At 30.7% G+C, this 25,067-nt stretch overlaps 1 protein-coding gene across 1 annotated transcript in view; it reads right to left on the bottom strand.

The window, feature by feature from the left end:
• Window positions 1-25,067, bottom strand: part of LOC143067198 (uncharacterized) — an 83,918-nt gene that overhangs the window by 50,962 nt on the left and 7,889 nt on the right. Inside the window, exon 2 of the mRNA XM_076240293.1 lies at window positions 19,033-19,124. Coding sequence (XP_076096408.1) covers window positions 19,033-19,095 — 63 coding nt within the window. The 5' untranslated portion in view covers window positions 19,096-19,124. The remainder of the gene's footprint in view (window positions 1-19,032; window positions 19,125-25,067) is intronic.

Consider the following 25,067-nt stretch of genomic DNA (forward strand, 5'->3'; position numbering starts at 1 on the left):
AATCCGGGTCCGTTCGCGCCCATTCACGTTTGCACCAACTCATGTTCGCCCCCTTTCACTTTCACACCCTACATGTTCGCAACTAATCTTAATTGGTTTTGTGTTTAATAACTCTGTAAGCAAGTGTTTTCTTATAAGTATAATTGTTGTCATTGTCTCAAAATAAAGTGAGACAGCATTTTTTTTTTGTGTTGAATAAATCTTAATCATGTTTTGGATAGCGTATTGTTAAAGATAATAATAATCCTTTCTAAATAAAGTGGTATTTTGTCAACGTTTTATTTAGCGTTGAATAACTCTTAATCATGTTTTGGTTAGTGTATTGCTATACTTTGTTTCATTGACCTCTTTCATAATGAAGTGAGATTCTGACTATTTTTTTTCTGTGTGTTGAATAAATTTTATCATGTTTTGGTTATAATAGTGGATTGCTATATTTTGGTTCCTATATTTTATTGTTTCGTTGTTTCAGATCAAAGGGCTTAAAAACAATTATCTTTTATGTTTTTCCTTTAAAATCTTCAATGTTTTACTCATACCAAGCTAAAAATACATTCAGTATTTACACCAAAGCAATTTAAAACAACAATCATGATTTTCCAATTATTCAACTTGAATTTGAATTAAAATTGGGCGCGAATGAGTAGAGTGCGAACGGACCTTGGGTGTGAACGTGCGAGGTGCGAAAGTGTATTGGGCGCAAACAGACCTGATACCACATAGTCTGAACCCCCTTCTCCCACAAAATATGATGTAAATTAAAAACAAATTGTTCAGAGAACAATTGAAGTCTTTCCACTAGAAAAGATCTATTTTTATATTGAAATATGAAAAATCAGTTTAAAATGTTAGTTCCTATGGCTTTATGACGTCCTATTAACCTATGACCTTGACCTCAATTTCAAGGTCACAAACCATGGACCTTGAATCAAAATATCCTAGGTCTTTAATATGTTTGGTTAATGAGTACTACCACTTGACGCGTAATTTTAAATGTAAGATGGACAAAAACTCCCTTTTATTGTATGCCCAGCCTTTCAACCAAAATATACAAGTAAGGACATGTCGCAACTAATAATTTATGAAAAATTATTTGTCAAAATGTCATACAGTATTTGAAAAGAAGTGAAAATAAGCCAAAATCAAAATTTATAATATGACCTTGACCTTTGACATTGACCTCATTTTCATTTTTAGTACTAATGACCTCATGAAGACCCTAGGTCTCTATCAGTTATGGTTTACCAGTTGAAAATGCATATCGCTTGAATCAAATGAAAAAGGGGGAATAACTCTCATATGGAGTCCCCATAGAGCTATGGTTCAAACAAATATTCTTATCCTAAATATGTAACGAGCAATTTGGTAAAATAAAATCTTTTACGGTTACGAAGGAGAGGTGGCCACAAGAAAAACAGTGTTTGGGGAGATAACTCTTACAACGTAATGTATTTTGTTATAATTACATTTGATATATGTTTCATTATAATACTTTATTCTGATTGGCTAACTGCACATCACATGTTATTCCTCAAGCAATTGCATCACTCAATAAAACTTTTCATTCATGATAACACGTGGCCCCACAATAAAGTGCACAGATGAATTGAATAAAAAAGTTATAAAATTCGTGTTTTCATGATCCTAGCTAAAAAAAAGTAATTATAAGTATTGAATATTTCTTTTTGTAACCTCATAGGGTTGCAAAAGCGTTGACCGTGTGCACATTTTTAGAATGAAGCGCTTATGCGCTTCATACAAAAAGTACTTCGGTCAAGCTTTTACACCTCAATGAATTTACAAAAAAAAGCATTCAATACTTAAATGCAGTTGCAAATTTTTAAAGCAAAAAGAGTCAATACTAACTTTCACTTTTTTGGATGTTCATGTACATTTTGAATGTATTTATTTTTCTCAACTACATGAATTTTTTGGTGTATTTTTAGGCAGCAACCATTCGATTTTCTGGGGGGGGCTATGGTTTTTTTTTCTGTACAAACTTTTTTTTTCGCCTGCGGCGAAAAACAATCTATTTTTTTCGCGACAAGACGAAAACAATTTTTTTCTTTCAATTTTAGCATTACATATAGTGGCAGCTGAGGGGGTAACAAACAATTTTTTTTTTTCAGAATTCAAAACAAATTATTTTTTTCTCCAAAAACTGGAAACAAACTTTTTTTTCCAAAAAAAACCATAGCCCCCCCCCAGAAAATCAAATGGTTGCTGCCTTAATGATATATATGAGTAGTCCAAATAATTATTACGTCTGGCAAGGCTTTTTAAATTTTATTCTGGGACACCTTCCTATGACCACAAGGCTATGTTAATTTTTTTCTGGGACGCCTTCTTAGGAAGCCTTCCTACGAACGTCTTAGGAAGGCGTCCCAGAAAAAAATAAAATAGCCTTATTGGATATTTTTATGCATTATTTAACCAGTTGAGTCTTTTACAGGATTGTTTGTTTAATGCTGTTTAAACATTACTGAAAAAAAACCCACCTTAAATTTGCTAATTATTTGGCATGAAAGTTTGATTTATTGAAAGGGACTCATAGTTTTCCATTTAATTTTAATAATTGTCTAATGGTTAAAACAATAGCTTCGTTGTTTACTTTTATACACAACAACATATTCACTTTGGTCTCGTTGTTTACCTAATATTCACTATGTACTTGGTAACAGTTATTAATTAATTGAATAGAAAATATTATAATAAATATTATTGGAAGCCGAATTGACTAGATGCCAATTTAACCAGGTGCCGACTTGACTTGTACGTTTCAATTCCTCTGCGATCGTTTGCGGTATTTTCTTGAGAAAACCTATTTTCCATCATCAAAGAGAAGAAGAAACTGCTTGAAATGATTCCCGAACGCTTCGTGATTGTTAAAATAAGTTTAATTCACTCAAAAAACAATTTTAAAACTTGCGATGTTTAAACAGGAAGTTTCAAAAGCACGTGTAAAAGAAGAAATTAACCGGTGAGAGTGGAAATCCGTACATAACATATATCACTATAGTACGACTTTTAAGCAAAACAGTTTCATCCTTTTGTAAAACAGTCTTTAATATACCTATCACATTAATGTTTGAAGGGTCTTAAGCTTATTCAAACCATATAAGTCGGTATGAAACACCAAAACGGAATGATAATAACCGATTACGTTTTGTAGTTTACAAAATTCTGGACTGGTTCCTGTCAAACTACAACACTTTCTTCGACTGTAGTGGAATACAAACAGAAACCAGTTAGTTTGTAAACTGGTTCCTGGCTGATTACTACACAATGCTCATGCATAATGAATGATAACACAAGCACATTCCAGTTTGTATTGAAATTAGTAAATACGAAACCAAGCGCGGTAGGCAGAGAAATCAGGTCGGCAGTTATGGAACAATGACTGCGTCATTTTCCAAAAAAAGACAAAAAATAATGCACTTCAGTGTGAATTCATTTTGATGTGAAACTTTTGCATAGATGCAGTCCTATACAAAATGATATAACGACTTAATAGTTTCTTATATTAGTCCTGAACTAGAAATTTAATAGTTGCATAATCAATGAGAGTGAAAGTGACATACTTATAATTAGATGCATTTATGTTCTCTTCAAATTATGTGAAATCAAAAAGGTGTGTCAGCGCACTAAATATATGGAAAGTTGATGAAGAAATGGTAATATCTGCAGAACTCATCCAAACAGTCATTTACCTCCAACTGACCACTTATAAATCTATGGATAAAATATATTACCTGAACCTTGAAAACCAAAGCTGTATAAATATTTAGTTTTTAATGGTGTCCATTTATCCTGCACAATGTCTTGCAATAAATCTACTTTGTAGACACGCCAAATTACTTTTCTACTTTGGTCAATTCACAAATATTTACATCTATTAGTAAATCAAACGAATCTAATTGGTCATCAGTGGTCAGACAGATATCTCCATCAAAAACCCATCTATCTGTACTACTAATGTCATTGCTTTACACAATAAATCACACTTCCTGTCAAACCATGGCCAAACTAAATAACTTTTTATTCTTTTTGCAGAAAAAAAAACTTCAACAAATTAGTTCTGTGAAGTGCTTTGATGGAGTTGGATTGCTCATGATACAGTAAAACACAAATATAATCAAATGAGTTTTCTTAATCAATTTCTATCTTTAACTTCAGTAAATGAAGTTTTTTTTATATGCTATTTTAGACAGCTGCCCAACAATATACCACAACATAAACAAAATGAACATGACTATGTGGTTTGGACTTTTCTCATTGTTGAAGGCTGTATGATGACCTATAGTTGTCAGTTTCTGTGTCATTTGGTCTCTTGTGGAGAGTTGTCTCATTGGCAATCATACCAGATCTTCTTTTTTATATCTTTGTTCAAAATTCTCAAGCAGACATCTAAAATATATTTCCTTTATATATCAGAATTGCTGATCTGTAGGCAATCAGGGGTAACTTATGACATTCTGATGTAATCCTGATGGACAAAGTCTAATTTCAGACCACTTGACCATATCTTTTCTATATACTGGTAGTAATATATCTCAGAGCTTTTATCATGTCAGCCACAAGCTAGCTGTTTTTAAATATTTCCTATGGGACCATTTTATGGCAATATTAGCTACTTCAGTAACCCAGACTTAATCCATCACTGGTACTTATCTGCTCTTTATTAAAGGGAGAAAATCAATAAGTATTCAAAATATTAACACTGAAGGAACCAGTCCAACATTTATTGTGTACACTTTAGTTTCTATTGGCAGATTAATTGGTTTGTTTGTCTCAAAAAGATTTTTGTAGAACAAGAAAAAGGCATATACATGTACATCATCTTTTAGACATTAAGAGATTTATTGAATTTTGTTAATAAATGATTGATCCTTCACTTTCTTTATTAGTTTATAGTGCCTCTGTCAGAACTTCATCATTATACTGTAAAACATATCATTTTTTCTGATACTTTGTTGTTTTTTTTTTAACATTTAGCTCTTTCAGCTGAACATGAGATTGTCTATCTTTATTATTTTGGGGATTCATATAAGTGAAAGTGCAAGTTAATAAAGATTTAACCATGGTCTAAGCTAGTATAACCATGATCACACTATTATGTAACATAAAAACCAAATTCTCCGCAGGGCGCAGCTTTATACGACCGCATAGGTTGAACCCTGAACGGTTGGGGCAAGTATGGACACAACATTCAAGCTGGATTCAGCTCCAAATTTGGATTGTGATTAAATAGTTGACACAGCATAGGTTTTGGACACAGAATGAATGTGGTCTAATGAACTTAAAATAATTTTTTTGTCTTTGAGCAATCACTATGCTGTTGAATATTAATCCTCTCAAAAAAAATGTTTCAAGAAATTTTCTTTTTATTTATGAAATCTGAAATGAGAAAAATTACCCCCCCCCCCCCCACCATTTTTTTTTCACATCCCCCTTTCCCTTTTTTCAAAACTGATCTCAATTCAAATTTCTAATGGAGTTTGCAACAATAACTGCTCATTTAAATACATCATAAAATATTAAAATGTAACAGAAAGTGCTTAAATTGTTATCACTGAATGGTAAAGAGTGTTTTAATTTATCAGTTGGTAGTAAAAGTGAATATACATTGTGCATAGTATAAAACAATGATTTAAGTTGATTCAACTACTATTCTGGACAAAGAAAGATAACTCCAATCAATTGAAAATTTCTTGCTATTGCACAATATTGTGCAATTAGATATTTCTTGCTATTGTGCAATACTGTGCAATTGAAAATATTTGCTATTGCACAATACTGTGCAATTGAAGATTTCTTGCTATTGCACAATACTGTGCAATTGGACATTTTTTGCTATTGCACAATACTGTGCAATTGAAGATTTCTTGCTATTGCTGAATACTGTGCAACTGAAAATTTCTTGCTATTGCACAATACTTAATATAATAATTTTGGATCCTAATTTGAACCAACTTGAAAACTGGGCCCAGAATCAAAAATCTAAGTACATGATTAAATTCAGCATATCAAAAAAGCCAAAGAATTCAATTTTTATTAAAATCAAACTTAGTTTAATTTTGGACCCTTTGGTATTTAATGTAGACCAATTTGAAAACGGGACTAAAAATTAAGAATCTACATACACAGTTAGATTTGGCATATCAAAAGAACCCCAATTATTCAATTTTTTATGAAATCAAACAAAGTTTAATTTTGGACCCCGATTTGGACCAACTTGAAAACTGGGCCAATAATCAAAAATCTAAGTACATTTTTAGATTCAGCATATCAAAGAACCCCAAGGATTCAATTTTTGTTAAAATCAAACTAAGTTTATTTTGGACCCTTTGGACCTTAATGTAGACCAATTGGAAAACGGGACCAAAAATTAAGAATCTACATACACAGTTAGATCCTGCATATCAAAGAACCCCAATTATTCAATTTTTGATAAAATCAAACAAAGTTCAATTTTGGACCCTTTGGGCCCCTTATTCCTAAAAAACCTGTTGGGACCAAAACTCCCAAAATCAAACCCAACCTTCCTTTTATGGTCATAAACCTTGTGTTTAAATTTCAAAGATTTCTATTTACTTATACTAAAGTTATGGTGCGAAAACCAAGAATAATGCTTACTTGGGCCCCTTTTTGGCCCCTAATTCCTAAACTGTTCAGACCTCAACTCCCAAAATCAATCCCAACCTTCCTTTTGTGGTCATAAACCTTGTGTCAAAATTTCATAGATTTCTATTTACTTAAACTAAAGTTATAGTGCGAAAACCAAGAAAATGCTTATTTGGGCACTTTTTGGCCCCTTATTCCTAAAATTTTGGGACCAAAACTCCCAAAATCAATCCTAACCTTCCTTTTGTGGTTATAAACCTTGTGTTAAAATTTCATAGCTTTCTATTCACTTTTACTAAAGTTAGAGTGCGATAACTAAAAGTATTCGGACGACAACGACGACGACGACGCCAACGTGATAGCAATATACGACGAAAAATTTAAATTTTTGCGGTCGTATAAAAACCATGGTTAAAATTATGGAAAACAATGGTAAGGAAGGTTTTAACTATAGACAGGTGGTTTTTGTCTTAAACAGAAAGAAATGACTTTTCAAGACTTTTCAAGAAACATTTTATTCATATTATATCATAGATAATCACTGATACATTGTATTACTATCAAACTTATATTTTCTCACGTATTTCAAAATATTTTACCCAAAACATAGCAACTAATTGCTTTCTTAACTTCTCCTCCCCATTAAGTACTGGGACCTCCTGTGAGTGTCAAACTTATTGAGAGATAAAACAATAATAAGTCACAAATACAAACTAAGTTTTCACAATCTCCTATCATCTTTATAAATATTATTTATCATTTATCATTGTCTGTTCATTCGGCTGAGAATCAAAAACTAGGAAAATTATAACATCTTCAGACTCTCATTTTTGACCACTTTCATTTCCAAATTCAATTTTTATTCTATTATTTCTCAATAAAAAGTCTGTAGGGCCATAACTTCTATTGATTGTTTTTCAATTTTGTCTGAGATAAATACTGAAGGATATTGTTGGGGAAAAATAAATAGGTTAATGATAAAGATGAAAAAGATGAACAAAAAACGAAATAACAAAAGCGAAAAAGAGCATTAACAGTAAATTTTTTACCCAAATTTATGAAATATCTAGTCAGCATATTAAACAAAGGGCTCCATCGGAGCTAAATGTAATGCTCACCTGCCTTTTTTGCAAAAGTTGCAAAAATAGTGTCATTTAAGGGCAACTCCTACAAGTGTTCTTCTTGCATGTCAAAATGAACGGTAGGTAGACCTTAACATTGTGACTTATAGATTTAGGAAGATGTGGTATGAGTGCTATAATGAGACAACTCTCCATCCAAGTAACAATTTATGAAAGTAAAGCATTAAAGGTCAATGTACGGCCTTCAACACGGAGCTTTGGCTCACACCGAACAACAAGCTATAAAGGGCCCCAAAATTACAAGTGTAAACCATTCAAACAGGAAAACCAATGGTCCAATCTATACAAAAAAAACGAGAAATGAGAAACATGTATAAACTACATAAACAAACGACAACTACTGTACATCAGATTCCTTTTTAAAGGAAAATGGACAATACTTGTGTTTTACCCACATAATCTATTGTTATCTTTGGTGGCCATGTTGGTTGGCAAGCCAGATCATCAAACCCATTTTTAAAACTAAGATTCATCCAAGTTGAATGAGGTAAAGACTAGTTCATATGGTCATGAAGTTTCAGAAGAAAAGAATGAGAAAAGCTCACATGGCCCTCTGAACTAAGAAAGATTAAAACCAAATGATTAAAAGTGTGACCTGTAAGTTAACAGTACAAAAGTACTTCTTTATACTGTGACTCACTGACAGCAAAACCCTTCATTACATGCTGAAAACAAAACTTCTTACAAAACGTTTGAACAGAAGTCATTTATTGTACAAAGTTGACATGGGCTATATTTACATGAGATTTGTTGACAAGGGACAGATACACAGAAGGTCTGATGACAATACTTTATCTTCTATACATGTCTTAATACTATAAAAACTTTCTTTCAAGTGGATTAAAGTCCTGAAACACTTCAAAAACAAAATGTTTATCTAAATTTAAATAAAGTTCATTTTATGTCATGAGTTTAAAACAGGATTAATAAAAATGTCAAGAAACCACCCAGTGATTTATATTTCACACTTTCTATGTAAAACGTTTAATTTTGTTTGTAGTTTGTAATACATGTCAGAAACAATGCTTTTGTTACATATGAGCCATGTTAGATAGAAATTGACCATATTCAAATCAAATATCAATGCATCTGTTAACCTATTTCAGGTGGAAAAATTCTATATACAAAGTCTGTAACTGTTTGAAAACTGAATTATCACAAGGAATATACAAAACAGACCAGCATTCATCTTTTATATTGTATTTGAATGTTCCAAAATCAATTAAATCTTATACATGTATATGTATATAAGCACTTGTATAAGGTCAATTTCTATTCGATGCAGCTCTGACATATTCTTAAATCAGTTCCTTCTAAAGATAATTAATTTAGTTTAATACTTTGTCAATTCCTTCATAATTATCATAGTTTGTTTTATTATATATTTTATATTTTGTGTAGATTGTGTAGATTGTCTACTTGGAGATGTGTCTGTGCCTTTTATAATGTCATTGTTGGGTTGTTACCTTTCATTAGTATATACAAAATAACTCCATTTAATCATTCACTGGTGGTGGTTTAGAGCAAGACTATTGTTATGGCAGTAGTTATCATTGAATATGTTGTTCCCCATTAAGATATTTTATTATTTCCAACACGCCTAAATAGAATGATACTGAAATATCATTTTTGCAAAGATTACATATGAACTGATAAAGTGAAGAAAACAGAATGATTTCTAAATTATCAACATGAATTTTGTTATATCTGTCCACATTATCCCCCTTTCATAAAAACTTTGTCCTCATAAATACTGCATATCTTATATAGCTTACTTATACCATTTGTAACACCTTCTAACTAAACACTTCACCTTCCTGAAAACAGTAATTGTCACATGACCACAGTATCAGACACATGTAAGGAATGTTGTGTTTAGTAAAGATACATTGTACTCAGACATTGTAACTGTCATTCAATCAACCTACATGTACAATGTTTGTTACATTCCAGTAGCTCTTATCCTTCTCTACCTTTTTATATAATAGCACTGCATATTTAATAACTGAAATAAATCTAATTTGCAGGGAATCTTAAAAACTCTTTTTTTATTGTCAGAGCAAGCTAGAGTCCCTCATACCGTTCTTTATCTATTCAAAATTTTAGGCAAGATTTCGTTTTGAATGACAGTATTTTAATTAAAATACATTCTTATTGAAGGACATTTCAACAAGAATGTTTTTGAATAAAATCTTTATTTATAAAGCTGTAGCTGATAGACTTCTAGACTGAAAGTCTCATTGTCAATCTATTCAATATTACACATATATAAACATACTGCATAATAAAACAATACAGAATATTTAACTTAAGACAATTTCCCTTCAGGGAAATAATCTAAATGAAAAGTGAAATAAATGGTGTTTACCTGTTATAGACTAAGTAGAGAAAGCTCAATTCTAATGACACATCAGGCAAAGGAAAACACTTCTGTCTTAGTTGGGGGTTAACATTGATTCACCAATAAAATGTATTTTTTCTTTACTGAGAAAACATGGAAATTATTCCTGAAATTTTTCTGGAAACATTATGAAATGACAAATTGCCTATTTGAGCCTGTCAAACAATTTATTTATAGTCTTTTGGGAAGAAAACTAACAAAAGTCTTCAATGTCAGTCTATCCTTTTCCAGCCCATTATAGACAGAATTCTTATCATACAACATAAGTTATCTGTAGAATAACACATGATAGTATTCAGATTTAAATATTGAACTGAAAGTGCCTTCATGATTTAGTAAAGCTCCAATCCTAATGGTCAGCCAATGGACTCAGAAAAGACCTGACAGATATACTGAAAGTCCACAGTTCTGACTTAAAACTATGATGAATGAAAAAATAATACAACCACTGATCCTCATAATCAGTTTCTGACAAGTACAAATAAATGGTTGGTTGGTTTGGGGGAGAAGGGGAGAGGTGTGTTTACAGAGATGTCTAACTTACATAAAAAATCAGTGAAAACAAATAGACAATCTCAAAACCACAGTGCCTTCCAGAACTTTGAAATTCTGAGGTAGAAGACCTACTATATATTCTTTGTTTGATAAATTACCAGAAATTAATATTCAAAAGACCAACTGCAAAGACTTAAAAGAGAAAGACCTTCAGATAGACCTACAAAATATTTTGTGTTCGAAGGGTTCAAAACTAGTGATATCTTTTGAACAAGCTCAACCTGTCCTAGCACATTGAGCTTGAGGTATTATACTCTATGTATTTTCATCAAAGGAAGAATTAGAGAAAGATAACTAGACTGAGCTCCCGAACATTGAACTTGATGCTATATTTTTTGTGTCTGGCCGATTCCCAGTGAATGATACGTAAGAAACACAGTATCTACTCTGACATTTACATATGATCATCTTGCCACATTCAATCTGTTAAAGCATTATAATCAACTATTTATAGACGATAATTTACTTCTATTAATAATCCAGCTATAAAAAAAAGAACAATTATACCAGAAATGACAATTTCTTTTTGTTTGATTAGAAACCACTGTCTTACACATCTAGTTCCAATAAAAACACTTAAATAACTGTTTTTAACACTTGATTGTCCAAATTCTTATAATCACACTTTTATTCATAAAATTTTGTCCTTTTTTCAACATTCTAATATTCAACAAAACTCACCTTGGTCTATGTGCATATCAAACAAAGGACACAGATGGATTAATGACAAAAATTGTGTTGATGATGGTGATGTGTTTGTAGGTCTAACTTTACTGAACATTCTTACTACTTACAATTATCTCAATCTATAATGAACTTGGCCCATTAGTAACAAAGGAAATTTTTTTGTAAAAATTACCAAAATTTACTAAATTAATGAAAATTGTTAAATATTGACTATAAAGGGCAATAACTCCTTAAGGGATCAACTCACCATTTTGGTCATGTTGATTTTTTGTAGATCTTACTTTGCTGAACAATATATCTGTTTACTTTAACTCTATCTATAATAGTATTCAAGATAATAACCAAAATGGCAAAATTTCTTTAAAAAGTACTTCTTTGAGGGCAGCAACCCAACAACCAGTTGTCCAAATCATCTGAAAATTTAAGGGCAGATAGATCTTGACCTGATAAACACTTTTACCCCTTGTCAGATTTGCTCTAAATACTTTGGTTTCAGAGTAATAAGCCAAAACCTACATTTTACCCCTATGTTCTATTTTCAACGGACACATTTTTTTAAACTAGATACCCCAATGACAATTGTGGCCAAGTTTGGTTAAATTTGGCCCAGTAGTTTCAGAGGAGAAGATTTTTGTAAAAGTTAAGGACAACGGACGACGACAACGGACGATGGACGCCAAGTGATGAGACCAGGTGGGCCAAATGAGCCAAAAAAAAGAGAAAGTAATATAAGATTTAATTAAAAAGCCATAAAAGAAACATTCAAATTACCATGACAACAATCAAATGCCTTAAATTAAAACAACATTTACCAAAAAATCCCAAGAATATCTCTTCATGTTTAAAGTACCAAATAATATGAGAGTATTAAAATGTGCTTCATTAGTGTTAAAAAAAACCAGTTACAACTGTTAAATTACATCATTAACACTACGTAATGAAAACTGTCTTAACGATCATTACATAACCTTGGGTAATTAACAAAAGTCTTTCCGTGATCATTCTTAAATATTGGGTTAACTTATTTCTAACGTCATTAATTCTTTAAATTTTCTCTAAAAACGATCAAAGTATATGATGTTCCTGCAGCTCATAAAATTTATAATATTTAGAACTGGGAAAAATGTCTTTGAAATGAAAAAAACCCACTACCTATGAAGAGTTATCTAATTACGTAAATATGAGGTTTTACAATGATCACAAGTATTTGTTTGATGAGTCTTTTTACTTCAATCAAAAATGTGTACTCATAAAACTGACTGCACCAGTGAATCCTATCAGGTGTTTTGTGTAAGAAGGTCGCCAGTGTAAATCGATTGACGTATCATCATGTCACTGGGATATTATTTAGCATTGCCTTTATCATGCTTTTTTACAATTTAATTTTTATATGTACACATTTTATTCTTTTCTATATTTGAATACTAAAACAATTTTTACATATATTTTAGAGAACTATTCCTAATTTATTTAGTTTCTGTCCTGATTTATATTATTAATTTAATGAGGTTGAACCTCATGTTCTCCTCCTCAGTATTTTTTATGTTCTTATTAAATCATATTTTTTTATGATGTCTCATGGTGCTTTCTTCGTTTATTTACATAACATATGGATAGGAGAGGAAAACCTGTGAGCAGGGGGTAGTATGAAGTACAAACTTTGTTTGGGTATCTGCTTATGGGTGGAAAACACCTGATTGCACAGTGTAAATGTCCAACTTCCTATGGCTTAGTAATAATACATTAAGGAAGACAGTTTGTTGACCTTCCAAAACTTTTTCTCCTGGTGTTGTTGCTTTGTTTTCTTTTTGTTATCTACCACACATTATCCTTTGAACTATGAAATCTTATATCTTAGATTTTACAGAGGTGACAAATCAAAAGTTGAACTTTTAATATTTAACTTCTAAAAAAAAAAATTCTCCCTTCAGCGAAACAAGCAACCGAAAATGCTAACATCTTCCTTATAATATGATTTTATTCATGTAACAATTTAGTTATGATTTGCAACTCACCCTGCATCAGATGACAAATCAGAAATATTAAACATACAAATTCAAATTCATATGGCCCAATATCAAAGTACAAGAAACACACTCTTCAAATATTTACAATTTGTAATTGTTTGGTCAACAGGCTCTATGGCATGTAGATATGTGGTAAGTAAACACTTATGGTAGACTATCTGCTTCATCAAACTTAATTTACATATCAGACATGGAGAACTCACTAACTGTTTACCATTATGAGGAAGATGTCTTAGGGTTTGTTAGGTTAGAGAGCTATATAGATATCTCTTTTGTCATTAAACAATACTACCCACTTCAGATTGTTAAATAGAAGGCCAGCCACCTCACTGATTTGATAATTTGTCATTGGGTGGTTATCATAACAAATAAAACTATCTTCTTCAATTTGTCATTTAAATGATAAGTAAAGATTGGAACGCCATGCAGTAAACTGTCACCTGACTTAACTCTAAACCAAATCAGTCTAACCTCTCCTGTCTTAGTAGATAATAAAGGAAATTGCATGGGACAGAAACAAGGAATAAGCAGAAAAGGAACAGGAAGTTAAATACAAATTAAACAAATTAAAAGGTATTCACTAAGTAAGCTACTAAATTCAAACTATTTCATTTTCTAACCATATAAACAAAGTAGGTCTGTAAACCACAAACATAGAGATAGTATAACCACACATTCAATACTTAATTGAATAAAAAAGAAAGGGTAGGGGATGACTAATACTCCCTATACACCTAAAACCTTGACACTGACCTAATAAAGAAGATCTATGGGGAATGTTTAAACAAAATCCATATGCAACAGTCCTACCTCTGTAAACATTGTTATCTCAAGTATTTAGCAAATATTTCAATGATGACATAATATGTTCAAAGTGATATAGAATATATCTTTGAGAGATTAATAAGCACTGACATGTTTAAAATTGTACCTATATTTTCATCTGAGGTCACATCAATGACCAGGGTGACACTTGACCTCAGGTAGATAATGGATGCAATGTAATCAATTAACACATAATTCATAAATGATTATTCTATCTTTTTTGGGGGTTATAAAATATTTGTGTGTCACCTATTTTGGTTAATTTCGTAATGTACAGTGATTCTATGGACTTTTAAAAGAACCTGATTTCACAGGTTTATAGACCTTTGATTCCATAAAGATTCCATACATGATTCCACATCAATAGATGTATATACCATGAGTTCATAAATGTATAGACCATGAGTCCATAAATGTATAGACCATGAGTCCATAGATGTATAGACCATGAGTCAATAAATGTATAGACCATGAGTCAATAGATGTATAGACCATGAGTCCATAAATGTATAGACCATGAGTCCATAAATGTATGACCATGAGTCCATAGATGTATAGACCATGAGTCCATAAATGTATAGACCATGAGTCCATAAATGTATAGACCATGAGTCCATAAATGTATGACCATGAGTCCATAGATGTATAGACCATGAGTCCATAGATGTATAGACCATGAGTCCATAAATGTATGACCATGAGTCCATAGATGTATAAATCATGAATCCATAGATGTATAGATCAGAGTCCATAGATGTATAGATCAGAGTCCATAGATGTATAGATCATGAGTCCATAGATGTATAGACCATGAGTCCATAAATGTATAGATCATGAGGCTATAAATGTTTAGACCATGAGTCCATAAATGTATAGACCATGAGTCTATAGATGTATAGACAATAAGTCCATAGATGTATAGACCATGAGTCCATAAATGTATAAACCATGAGTCCATAGATGTATAGACAATGAGTAAATAGATGTATAGACCATGAGTCCATAGATGTATAGACCATGAGTCAATAGATGTATAGACCATGAGTCAATAGATGTATAGACCATGAGTCCATAAATGTATAGACAATGAGTCCATAGATGTATAGGCCTTGAGTCCATAGATGTATAGACAATAAGTCCATAGATGTATAGGCCTTGAGTCCATAGATGTATAGACAATAAATTCATAGATGTATAGACCATGAGTCCATAGATGTATAGAGTCATGAGTCCATAGATGTATAGAGTCATGAGTCCATAGATGTATAAAACATGAGTCCATAGATGTATTGACCATGAGTCCATAGATGTATAGACAATATATAAGTCCATAGATGTATAGACCATGAGTCCATAAATGTATAGACCATGAGTCCATAAACGTATAGACTATTTTGTCTTGATCAATTTCTTTATCTTCAATGAAATTAACTGACTCCTTTTCAATAGATTGGTAAGAATTTTAAAAGTTTGTAAACAGTGGTGAAGAAAACTAAATGACATTTGTCAGATGCACTTTCTGATGATGTTTTACAATCAAGGTTTAGGAATAAAATCTTCTTACATTATTTTGTCATCAGATTGGTAATTTGTCACTGCTAATTGTATGATGCTATCATTTGCTATTCTATCATGTCTCTTTTAAAGGCTTAGCTCCATAAACCTCCATCTTTTGCTAATAAATCATGCAACTTGTTATGCAATTTTTATGAAATCTCATCTAAATGTTTTAAACATTATAAGAATAACTTTTCTGTAGAAAAAAACAGCATTGCTTAGTAAATTCCATTGGGCTGTGCTTGACATGCAAGTTTGGTTTTTTTTTGCAATATGGCTACAATGACTTTTCCTGCCAAAAATTACCACATGTGAATTTAAGAAACCTATTACCAAAGTTTTAAGATCTCCATTTTAAAATTCAAGGTATAAACCTATATAGACCACATTGTTTCAGTCAATATTTATGGTCCATCAAAAGAAAAAAAATATTATTTGTTAAATCTTTTTTTGTTATGAATATGCAATTAATATCTTAAACTTCAAAATTCCGCTTACATGTAATAATTTAACTAACAATAAAAATCAAACCATAGCCTCCATAAATTTTAAAAAATCACTCCTAAAAATATGATATATTAAAATTAATATGCAAAATCATTGTCTATTACATGACATTAAAGTGGTGCCATGGGCTGAAATAAAAATTGTTGATTCATAAAGTTGATGGTAATATCTAATTAATGATATTCATAACCAGACTGATATCATCCAAATCTGATTGGTATAATGTATCTCTTAAATGTCATCCTCTATTGTTTTAAAAAATAGATTCAAGATTCTAATCAGGAAAAGCTGAATGAATTACTGGTCTCCTGTAGGTTCTGAATAACACAAGAGGTCTCATCAATGAGCCCCGTACTAGTGTCATATACAAACTTACGGTTATTTTATTTTAAAACAGTGCTCTATTTATTAGTTTGTAATACATGTACAGAAATAAATAACTTATCGACCAGTTAAAATGATTTCTAGTAACATTATAATGATTTCCAAAACCTATGGTTCCTTGTGTTGATTCATTTCTATTTCAGTAGGCCAGACAAATAGAGCCCATTTTGACCAATTAGAAGATCTTACTATAAATCATATTTTACAAAAGACACATTAAGACAAAAACAGACTTTAAACCAAACAAATTCAATTGCAAGGTTTGTTCTCACTCCATAGAAAATGTAGAGAAAAAAAGAATTTAGTTTATGTCACTGAAATTTATTAATAACTCTGACTTTTTATATTTATACAAGATAACACCTCTTAAGCTAATCTGATGCATCATACAAAGTATGAATAAAAGAAGATATGTTGATGAGACAGTAATCCATCAACATAGGAAAACTTAAAAATATTTAGAGGTCAACAAACAGTGTTCAACAATAGTAAAGTGTCTGCACAAAATCTGCAATGGGCTTTGGACAATCACATGAACATATGTAGGAATAGAAGTATGGTCTTTAGTCCATCGTCAGTTAAATACAAAAGGCACATAGAAAAAAAAAGGAACAAAATAAATCAGGTCTGAAATAGCATTTGTCTAACTTTGACTGGCATCCGTTTAATGGACAAAAAAAAAACCACAGCAATCTGAGTAAACAATTCTAAATCAAATCATCAAAAAAAGCTCTCAGTTACTGAAAGCAAGTTCAAAATACTTAACCTGCTGATAAATCTTGTCATCCTACATACAATTATTGGCAACTCTACTTGAAAGTTAGATTTTGTATTCAGTAGTGATAAAAGATATGATCCTGCCCTTATATTTACATCTACAAGTTGTTTTCTAGTGAGTAAGACCCTCTCCTTTAATTTTTCCTTTCCCTTTCACATTTGTTATTTGTTCTACTTTATTTAATGTATTGGTCTACCGATAGTTGTCACATAGACATTCATACCATGTCTCATTATTTTACACTGTGACCAAAACCGTGCATACAGAATTACATTACAGAAAACAGAAAAAAATCATTTATGTCCTTTTTGAAATAATTAATTTAATCTCAAACTATAGAAGGATAATGATTTTACATGAATCATAACCCTTGATCAATTAATCTATCAAGACAACAAAAAAGATTTAAGGACAAAATCATTATTAATTTGTATGCTTTATATATTTTGTTTCTTTATAAAATGTCATTTCAAACATTTAATGCATCTTACTTGACCATTCATTTCTTTAATTCCTTAAAAGTGGTTTGTAAGTTTACATTTCTATATTTGCAATCATTTTCTAGGAATAAATACTGCAAGTTTTGTGAATTATATTTGCAAGCTGATTTTTTTTGTAAATACATTTAACTCTTTTTCATCATGGGTTATTTAACCCAAAAAAAATCAATGTATCAGATGTTTGTTAAAGTATATATGGGTATGTTAATTTGCAGAATTAAAATTGTTGTGCTGATATTTAGAGTAATTTCAAAAATCATGTAATATATTATTGTCTATGTGTTATCAAGATGACAATCAATCAATCTACAAATAATTGCAAAGATGTCATAGCAAACTAAGTCATATTCTTTTACTTTATTATTACATTTCTATATTTTTCTTTAGCTTTTTCTAGGTAAACAGGATAGTCTTTCAGTTGTTTAGCCATCCATAACTTTTATCTTTATAGTTTACAAAATGAAATGAATGAAATGATTTATTCCTTCATATACTATGTATTTTTTTATTTATATGATTCAAGTATATACATATTATTCTTCAGCCCATTATACAAAATTTAAAATAAATTGCTAGTGTTGAAACACTTCACAATTTCATTTCACAGTCAAATTTATTTCTTTGTACACCATGAATCTTTTCAAATATTACATATTAAATTTTTTGTGTCCTTAAAAGTCAAATTCTACATATATTTTAACTGACAAATACATTTCTTTATTTAAAAAAAAAGTTATTTTCCAAAAACAATCATGTCATGACCATTTACACAGAATTTCATTCATATATTCTACTTACTGTGTTAAAAGTCTAACTGGAAAAGTTATCCCTGTTTAAAATGTTTCAATCAATGTAAAAATACAATCTGACCTTAGTTATCGACAACCTGCAATAATTTTCAATGATTAAAGTAAATTTTAATTATAAATCTGCTTACCTTTTTTATTTACCTTTAATTATACATGTAGGTTACCCGAAGGTAACAAGTTACAACTCAATAATTCATTCACAAATCTTATCAACAATCAAAAATAAAAAAACTTACCTTTAAAATTTTGTTTTCTTTTCTCTTCCACAAAAATTCTTCTAAATAAGTAAAATTCCACATGAATGATGTTGATTGTTCATCGGAACTATCTAAAAGAAAGAATTGACAAAGTTAGGATAATCCTTGTACACAGAAGTTAGATAAAGACGTGGTATGCCTATCATAATCATTGAACTATGGGATACCATGTTAACAGATCAATGGCAAGCCAGCTACGTTTGTTGTTTTTTTGTACTATTTGACAGGTGGCGATTATAGTCAAGTGTACTTGTGTAAAATTTACACTAAAATCTGCCATTCTAGGATTGTGATTATAATGATTAGAGGATTGTCATTACAATAATTAGAGGTAAGTTATCATCGATGTCAGTAAGAAAGTATCAGAGAGTATACAGACTTCATGTTTATTTCATATATCTCAACTTTTGTATGAAAATAAGCACATAAAATTTTTCAATTTTTATTGTTTTATAAATTTATAAAAATTGGTGTTCAAAAGTTTACTGATTGATACTATTTGGTATCAAGTTATTCTGTTTTCTTCAAAAATGAAATAATGCATGAAAATATGTCTTTTTTGTTTCCATTCATGAAATGTTGTTCAAAAGGAGGAATGATTGTAATCATTTTTCTTTGCACGGTTGTATACACATTTCCGTTGTATACACATTTCTTTGCACGGACTTACCATATAAATGCATCATGTGTTAAATACTATATTAAGTAAGTTAAGTAAGTTTGTACTATTAAATTGATTGGTGTGAAGATTAGTTTTCCATACTAGGAAGTAGTACTGGTTTATAATGAAGAACATATGTTAGAACAAGAGGATTTTACATATTTACCCTGTTTATTCATGAACTTGTACTCTAACAAGGGGGGATAAATATCCATGAACTTGTACTCTAACAAGGGAAATAACTTGCTTTCAATCTGACTTTAAAGACAAATAAATTGCTTCAGAAAATTGTTATTCAGAGTAGCAGACCGGTATAGCGTGTTACATTCTAATATAACTTATTTCCCTGACATTTGTGGTTTTTAGTGATGTGAGGGTCAGCACCAATGCAGACATAGATATAACACTTTATATAAAGGTGCGGGTGGGAAGTTGTAATGCAGGTCTGACAAATGTTACACTTTCCTTTTGTTATTTATAACTGATCTGACCAGATATAAAGATGGTATTTGCTTATGACAATTGAATATACTGGTTAAATATACTTCTGTATCATTCAATTTCATTGCACTATATGGACTCAAAGCAATGCCAGCTTTATATCTGGTTTATAATACTTATAGAATAAAAATGATCAAATATTATGGCATCAATCTCTATTCCTAACATTAATTATTCTCCAAAGACTCAACTACATAATATATATCCTTGTTAAAATACATTGAATAATGATGAGTTCGACAGGACCAGACTGGCTTTGTACTTTATAAATTTAAATGTTATTTGCTAGATAAGTACTTTTAAGTGAATTAATAGTCATTTGATTATCCAAGGTAGGGCTACCAGATTTGTTTCATCACTTATTTGAAATCTCAAACCTTCATCACTAAAATATAATATATATTGTGATGATCAAAATGTTTTAAAACTTGAAGAGAAGATAGAATGGTGTAACAGATAACCCTACAAGATATCTCTCACTGAGGTACTAAGATCTGTCATGGTATCTTCATGATTAACAGCTAATTGATTTACTCAAAATATTTATTGTAATTGTTTATAACATAAATCTGACATATATTGGTTTACTGAAGAAAATCTGTATCTTATTATAAATGAGAATTTATTAAAATGTTTTCAAGTGGTGGTTTTTGTCTGTGGATAGATTATGGACTGATAAAAATTACAAGGAAAGGAAGGGGAACAACTCAACATGTATTGCAATTTTTCTCCACATGTAAAATTGAATTTACATTTTTAAAAAGCTGTCGATTGCTCCTCAACATGTTATTATATTACTGTTTGCATGATAAAAAGTATCACAAAAAAAAACTGGAAAGTCAAAACTGGTTCCTCTTTACTATACATACATAACATCTTATTACTAATCCACCCTATGCCTAGAGGTCGTAGGACAAAATTCCATCCCTTCCCAAGAAGTTTTTATGAACCTGAAAAGACCTGATACTATAATTTAATGCAATGAAGAATATATCGATATAAACTATTGAAGAAAAAAATTCCAATCTGTCATTTTCTAACAGGGAATATTTTTATGGCCCTAAAATTGATTTATAACATTATATAATGTTATTGTGGGTGGATGACAAGAAAAGTACTTTTGATGAATTTAATGTACATCCTTGTGTTCATACAGTCTTTTAAACATTTGAATAAAAACCAATTACATTTACAAGAGGTGACCCAACCTTGTTCTTTTGTATACTTAAATAATACAAAAATGTCCGTAAGTATTTATAGAATTCTATAATCTTTCTTTACAAATAAAGAGAGAGAGAGAGAGATAGAAAAAGAAAGCGAAAAATTATCTTTTTTTCAACGTAAGCATACTTTGAATTTTAAATGTCCTTTTCATGTACTACCTAATATCATTATTGACAAAGTTGATTGTGAAGATCTTTATCGTATCCTGTTCATAGGCAAATGGACAGATACAATTTATACTCAATTTAACTTTTTTTACGCAGAATTAGTTTGTGTTTAACACTCCTTCCGAAACTCTGAGAGCAAGACCAATAATACTTTTATAAAACTAACAATATTTGATGAACATGCGAGCTTTGGCTGAATGACTGAACATTTGAATGACAAGATCCTCTGCTATAGGTACTTAACTTTTAAACAGTTGTCTAGAAAACAAATTGTAATCAATCATATCAAAAATTAAAAAAATGTCAATATAATGATGATGAATCCAACAATATGTGTTACTTCCTGCGAAATACATTAGTACTATGATGTGAATCAAAACTAAAGCAAAACTGACCATATCATTTCTAGTTAGTCACAGAAGCCAGTTTACACCATACATGCAAACTAAATTATAATATTTTTAAAAAGAAACAATATTGTGACAGTTCCTGAAAATTAATATCATCAAATATGAATCATAGAATGCCAAAGCTTGGTACTTAAGTCAGTGGAACTGCGTAAAAAAACCTGGCAGTATCCAGTTTCAACATTTAATGTAAAGTGTCATTGGTAATAATTTCAATATTATCAACAATTAGTTAATGATAGCATAATGATAGCACTGACTAAGTCAGAAATATTGACTCAACACTTTAAAGATGATCTCACTGGCTTCCTATATGGAGGAAAGCCATTATAGATGTTTCCTTACAAAGTAAAGGGAATTAAAACAAATAGCACTATGTCATGGGATGTTTTTAAATGTATTTCACTTTAATGTTTGAACAACTTTCTTCGTTTATATCAATAATTACTTGTATTCCATCATTTCTACTTTGATCATTTTAAACATTATATTGGCACAGTAAGCAAGAATGTCAAAATCACAGAAAACTTTATTGTTACCAGTGTTTTTATGGTGTATCTACACACAAACAATTGTTTTAACTGGCATTCCAATTAACTAAATTAATATTTCATGAGTACAACTTTCTTTTTGACAGATATAAAGATTCTTTAAAAAAGATATTAAAAAATTATCAAAAGGTTTTTTATTGTGATTAAAGTTTGTAAAAGACAGATTCATATAAGGATTTAAACCTTAAGATCAAAACCTTAGTAGTTACTAAAACTGATAGGACTTTTAACTTTCTAAGAGTTGTTATACTGCTTCTTCCCAATGTTAGAAGGTGGTTCATTATATACAAGTACAGTTTCATGGGACAAGAGCTTGACATATTGTATCGACACAAGCCACTCTTTTCACAAAAAACTTACGATTAAAAACTATCATAAGTTCTACTGAAAGGCCTATGACTTTCGAGTAAATTCACACTTGAGATTTTTTGTGAGAAGAGCCCATGTATGTTACCCTGGAGTTCCCTTCTGTATATGATTTATCTCATAACTCCTTTTATACATAGGGACTAATCTGTTGCTTCTGCTGAGTTTTGTCTGCAGATAACTCTGCTCCTGAGCCGCTGTTGAGCCTGGAACCATTCTTTTTTCTATGACTTGTCATTTGTCCATCAATGGATAAATCATCAGTCCACGTGCCAAGATGGAAATAGAACAACTCAAAACCTGTATAGCAGCTTCACATCCTGTGATGACAAACTGCGCTAACCTACTACAAGTTTAAATATGTTGGTGACTAGTTTTGGTATTTGATATTTACATACTTTGCCCTCTCAGTTTTAATCATTTCCAAATTAGTAAGCTCATCTGTCACAATAACTATAGTTATGTCACAGAGAAAATTACCATTGTTAAACAATCAATGACATTTTAGAATAATACAACCTTTGATTGAGAAATTTTGTGGTCAATTTTCTGTGGTAAATTAATTGTAGGTCTTACAAATGGATGGATTTATGATATAGGGTTTATACAGTGCACCGTGTAAGTCAAGTAAATAACAGCAAAAAGGTGGATGTAAAATTGACAAACAGACAATCAGACACACAAGAGTCCACAGTGCACTTTATATAAAATTAATTACTGAGCATTGCAACTCCACTAAAACAGGGTTAAACTCAAGATACTCATGGAAGAGAACATGAAGAGATATCTAATAAATCATAATACATAAAATTAGACAGACTGTCCAACAAGAGGAAACAAATTGACCATTTTAATCCCTCAAGTACTACATGAACCTATCGTTATTAACTCAATCTAATATGGGGTGTCTTATAGAAGAACAATCAACAAAATTCTCTTTATCTAATATATCTCTTGACATCTCATATTACTTTTCTTATTATTCAATCTACTTGTAGTTTTAACAAATATTGACCCATTGATTAACACCAGCAGAACAACATTTACACCGATTCTGTCCACATTGTGTCAATATTGGAACTACTTATATCACCCTAGCTTTAAACAGCCAAGGTCAAATTACCCCTTTATTAGAAAAGTAATTTCATCACAGATCTTGGGAGCTTTTGAAGACATATTTCCACATCAGATCAACAAAATAAGTAAAAAATATTCAATTTTAATTTGGAAACAATCCGTGCAAATACCCAAAATGTATATAAAAATATAATATTCCAGCATGTTATTTAATAAATGCATATCCTTACAATCATAATAAAAGATGTGTTGACTTATTTATAGTAAGTGCTCATTTATATTCTATAAGCTATCTAAATCAGAACTGTTGAGTGGTCATCAGGTCAGTTCATGTAAACTTAAAGGAGTAAGCTGTTCCACCTGAGAAAGGTATATTAGGACCTATCATACTTGATAGTTGATGTTTAGCTCTTGGTACTCACTTAAAGCATTACTCTTCTTATTGAATAAGTCAGATGCAAGTTAACTTTCATGAAAGTGCTTCTCATGTGTTAGAAAGATTAATTACTATTTACTTAATGTCCATTGGAAAGTATTTCATGGAAATTGAGAAAGAGTACAAATCTGCAAAATGTATCAAAGAGATGAGATAATTCAGTCTGCCATTAGAAAAGAAGGGAGGATGAAAAACACATAACTATTTATAAGCTATACTGTAACGACCATAACATGGACAAAGTAATAATAAAGAAAAAATCATATTTTTATGACAATTTACAAAAATTATAACGCAGATATTCTAATGTAATTTTCTGCAATGCATCTATGATTTTTTTCTGTGCATTATATCTTATGATACTGTTTAGTGGGAGATATTGCAGTGCAATCATCTACTTCTGATACAATTCTGACATCTTACCACTTGTAAGCATCGTAAGTCATCCACGATAATTACAAATGGACATATTACCAATTGTTTCATTAATCTAGTACCACATTTGTTGATTTTCTCTCAGAAATTATATTGTACTTTTGATTTATTGTAAGAGGAGCCTGATAATACATAAACAGTAGTTAGTTTTATATACAGATATAACATGAGGGCATTGGGGGACTGTGA

The sequence above is a fragment of the Mytilus galloprovincialis genome, chromosome 3 (genome assembly GCF_965363235.1).
Source record: "Mytilus galloprovincialis chromosome 3, xbMytGall1.hap1.1, whole genome shotgun sequence".
NCBI classification, from domain to species: domain Eukaryota; kingdom Metazoa; phylum Mollusca; class Bivalvia; order Mytilida; family Mytilidae; genus Mytilus; species Mytilus galloprovincialis.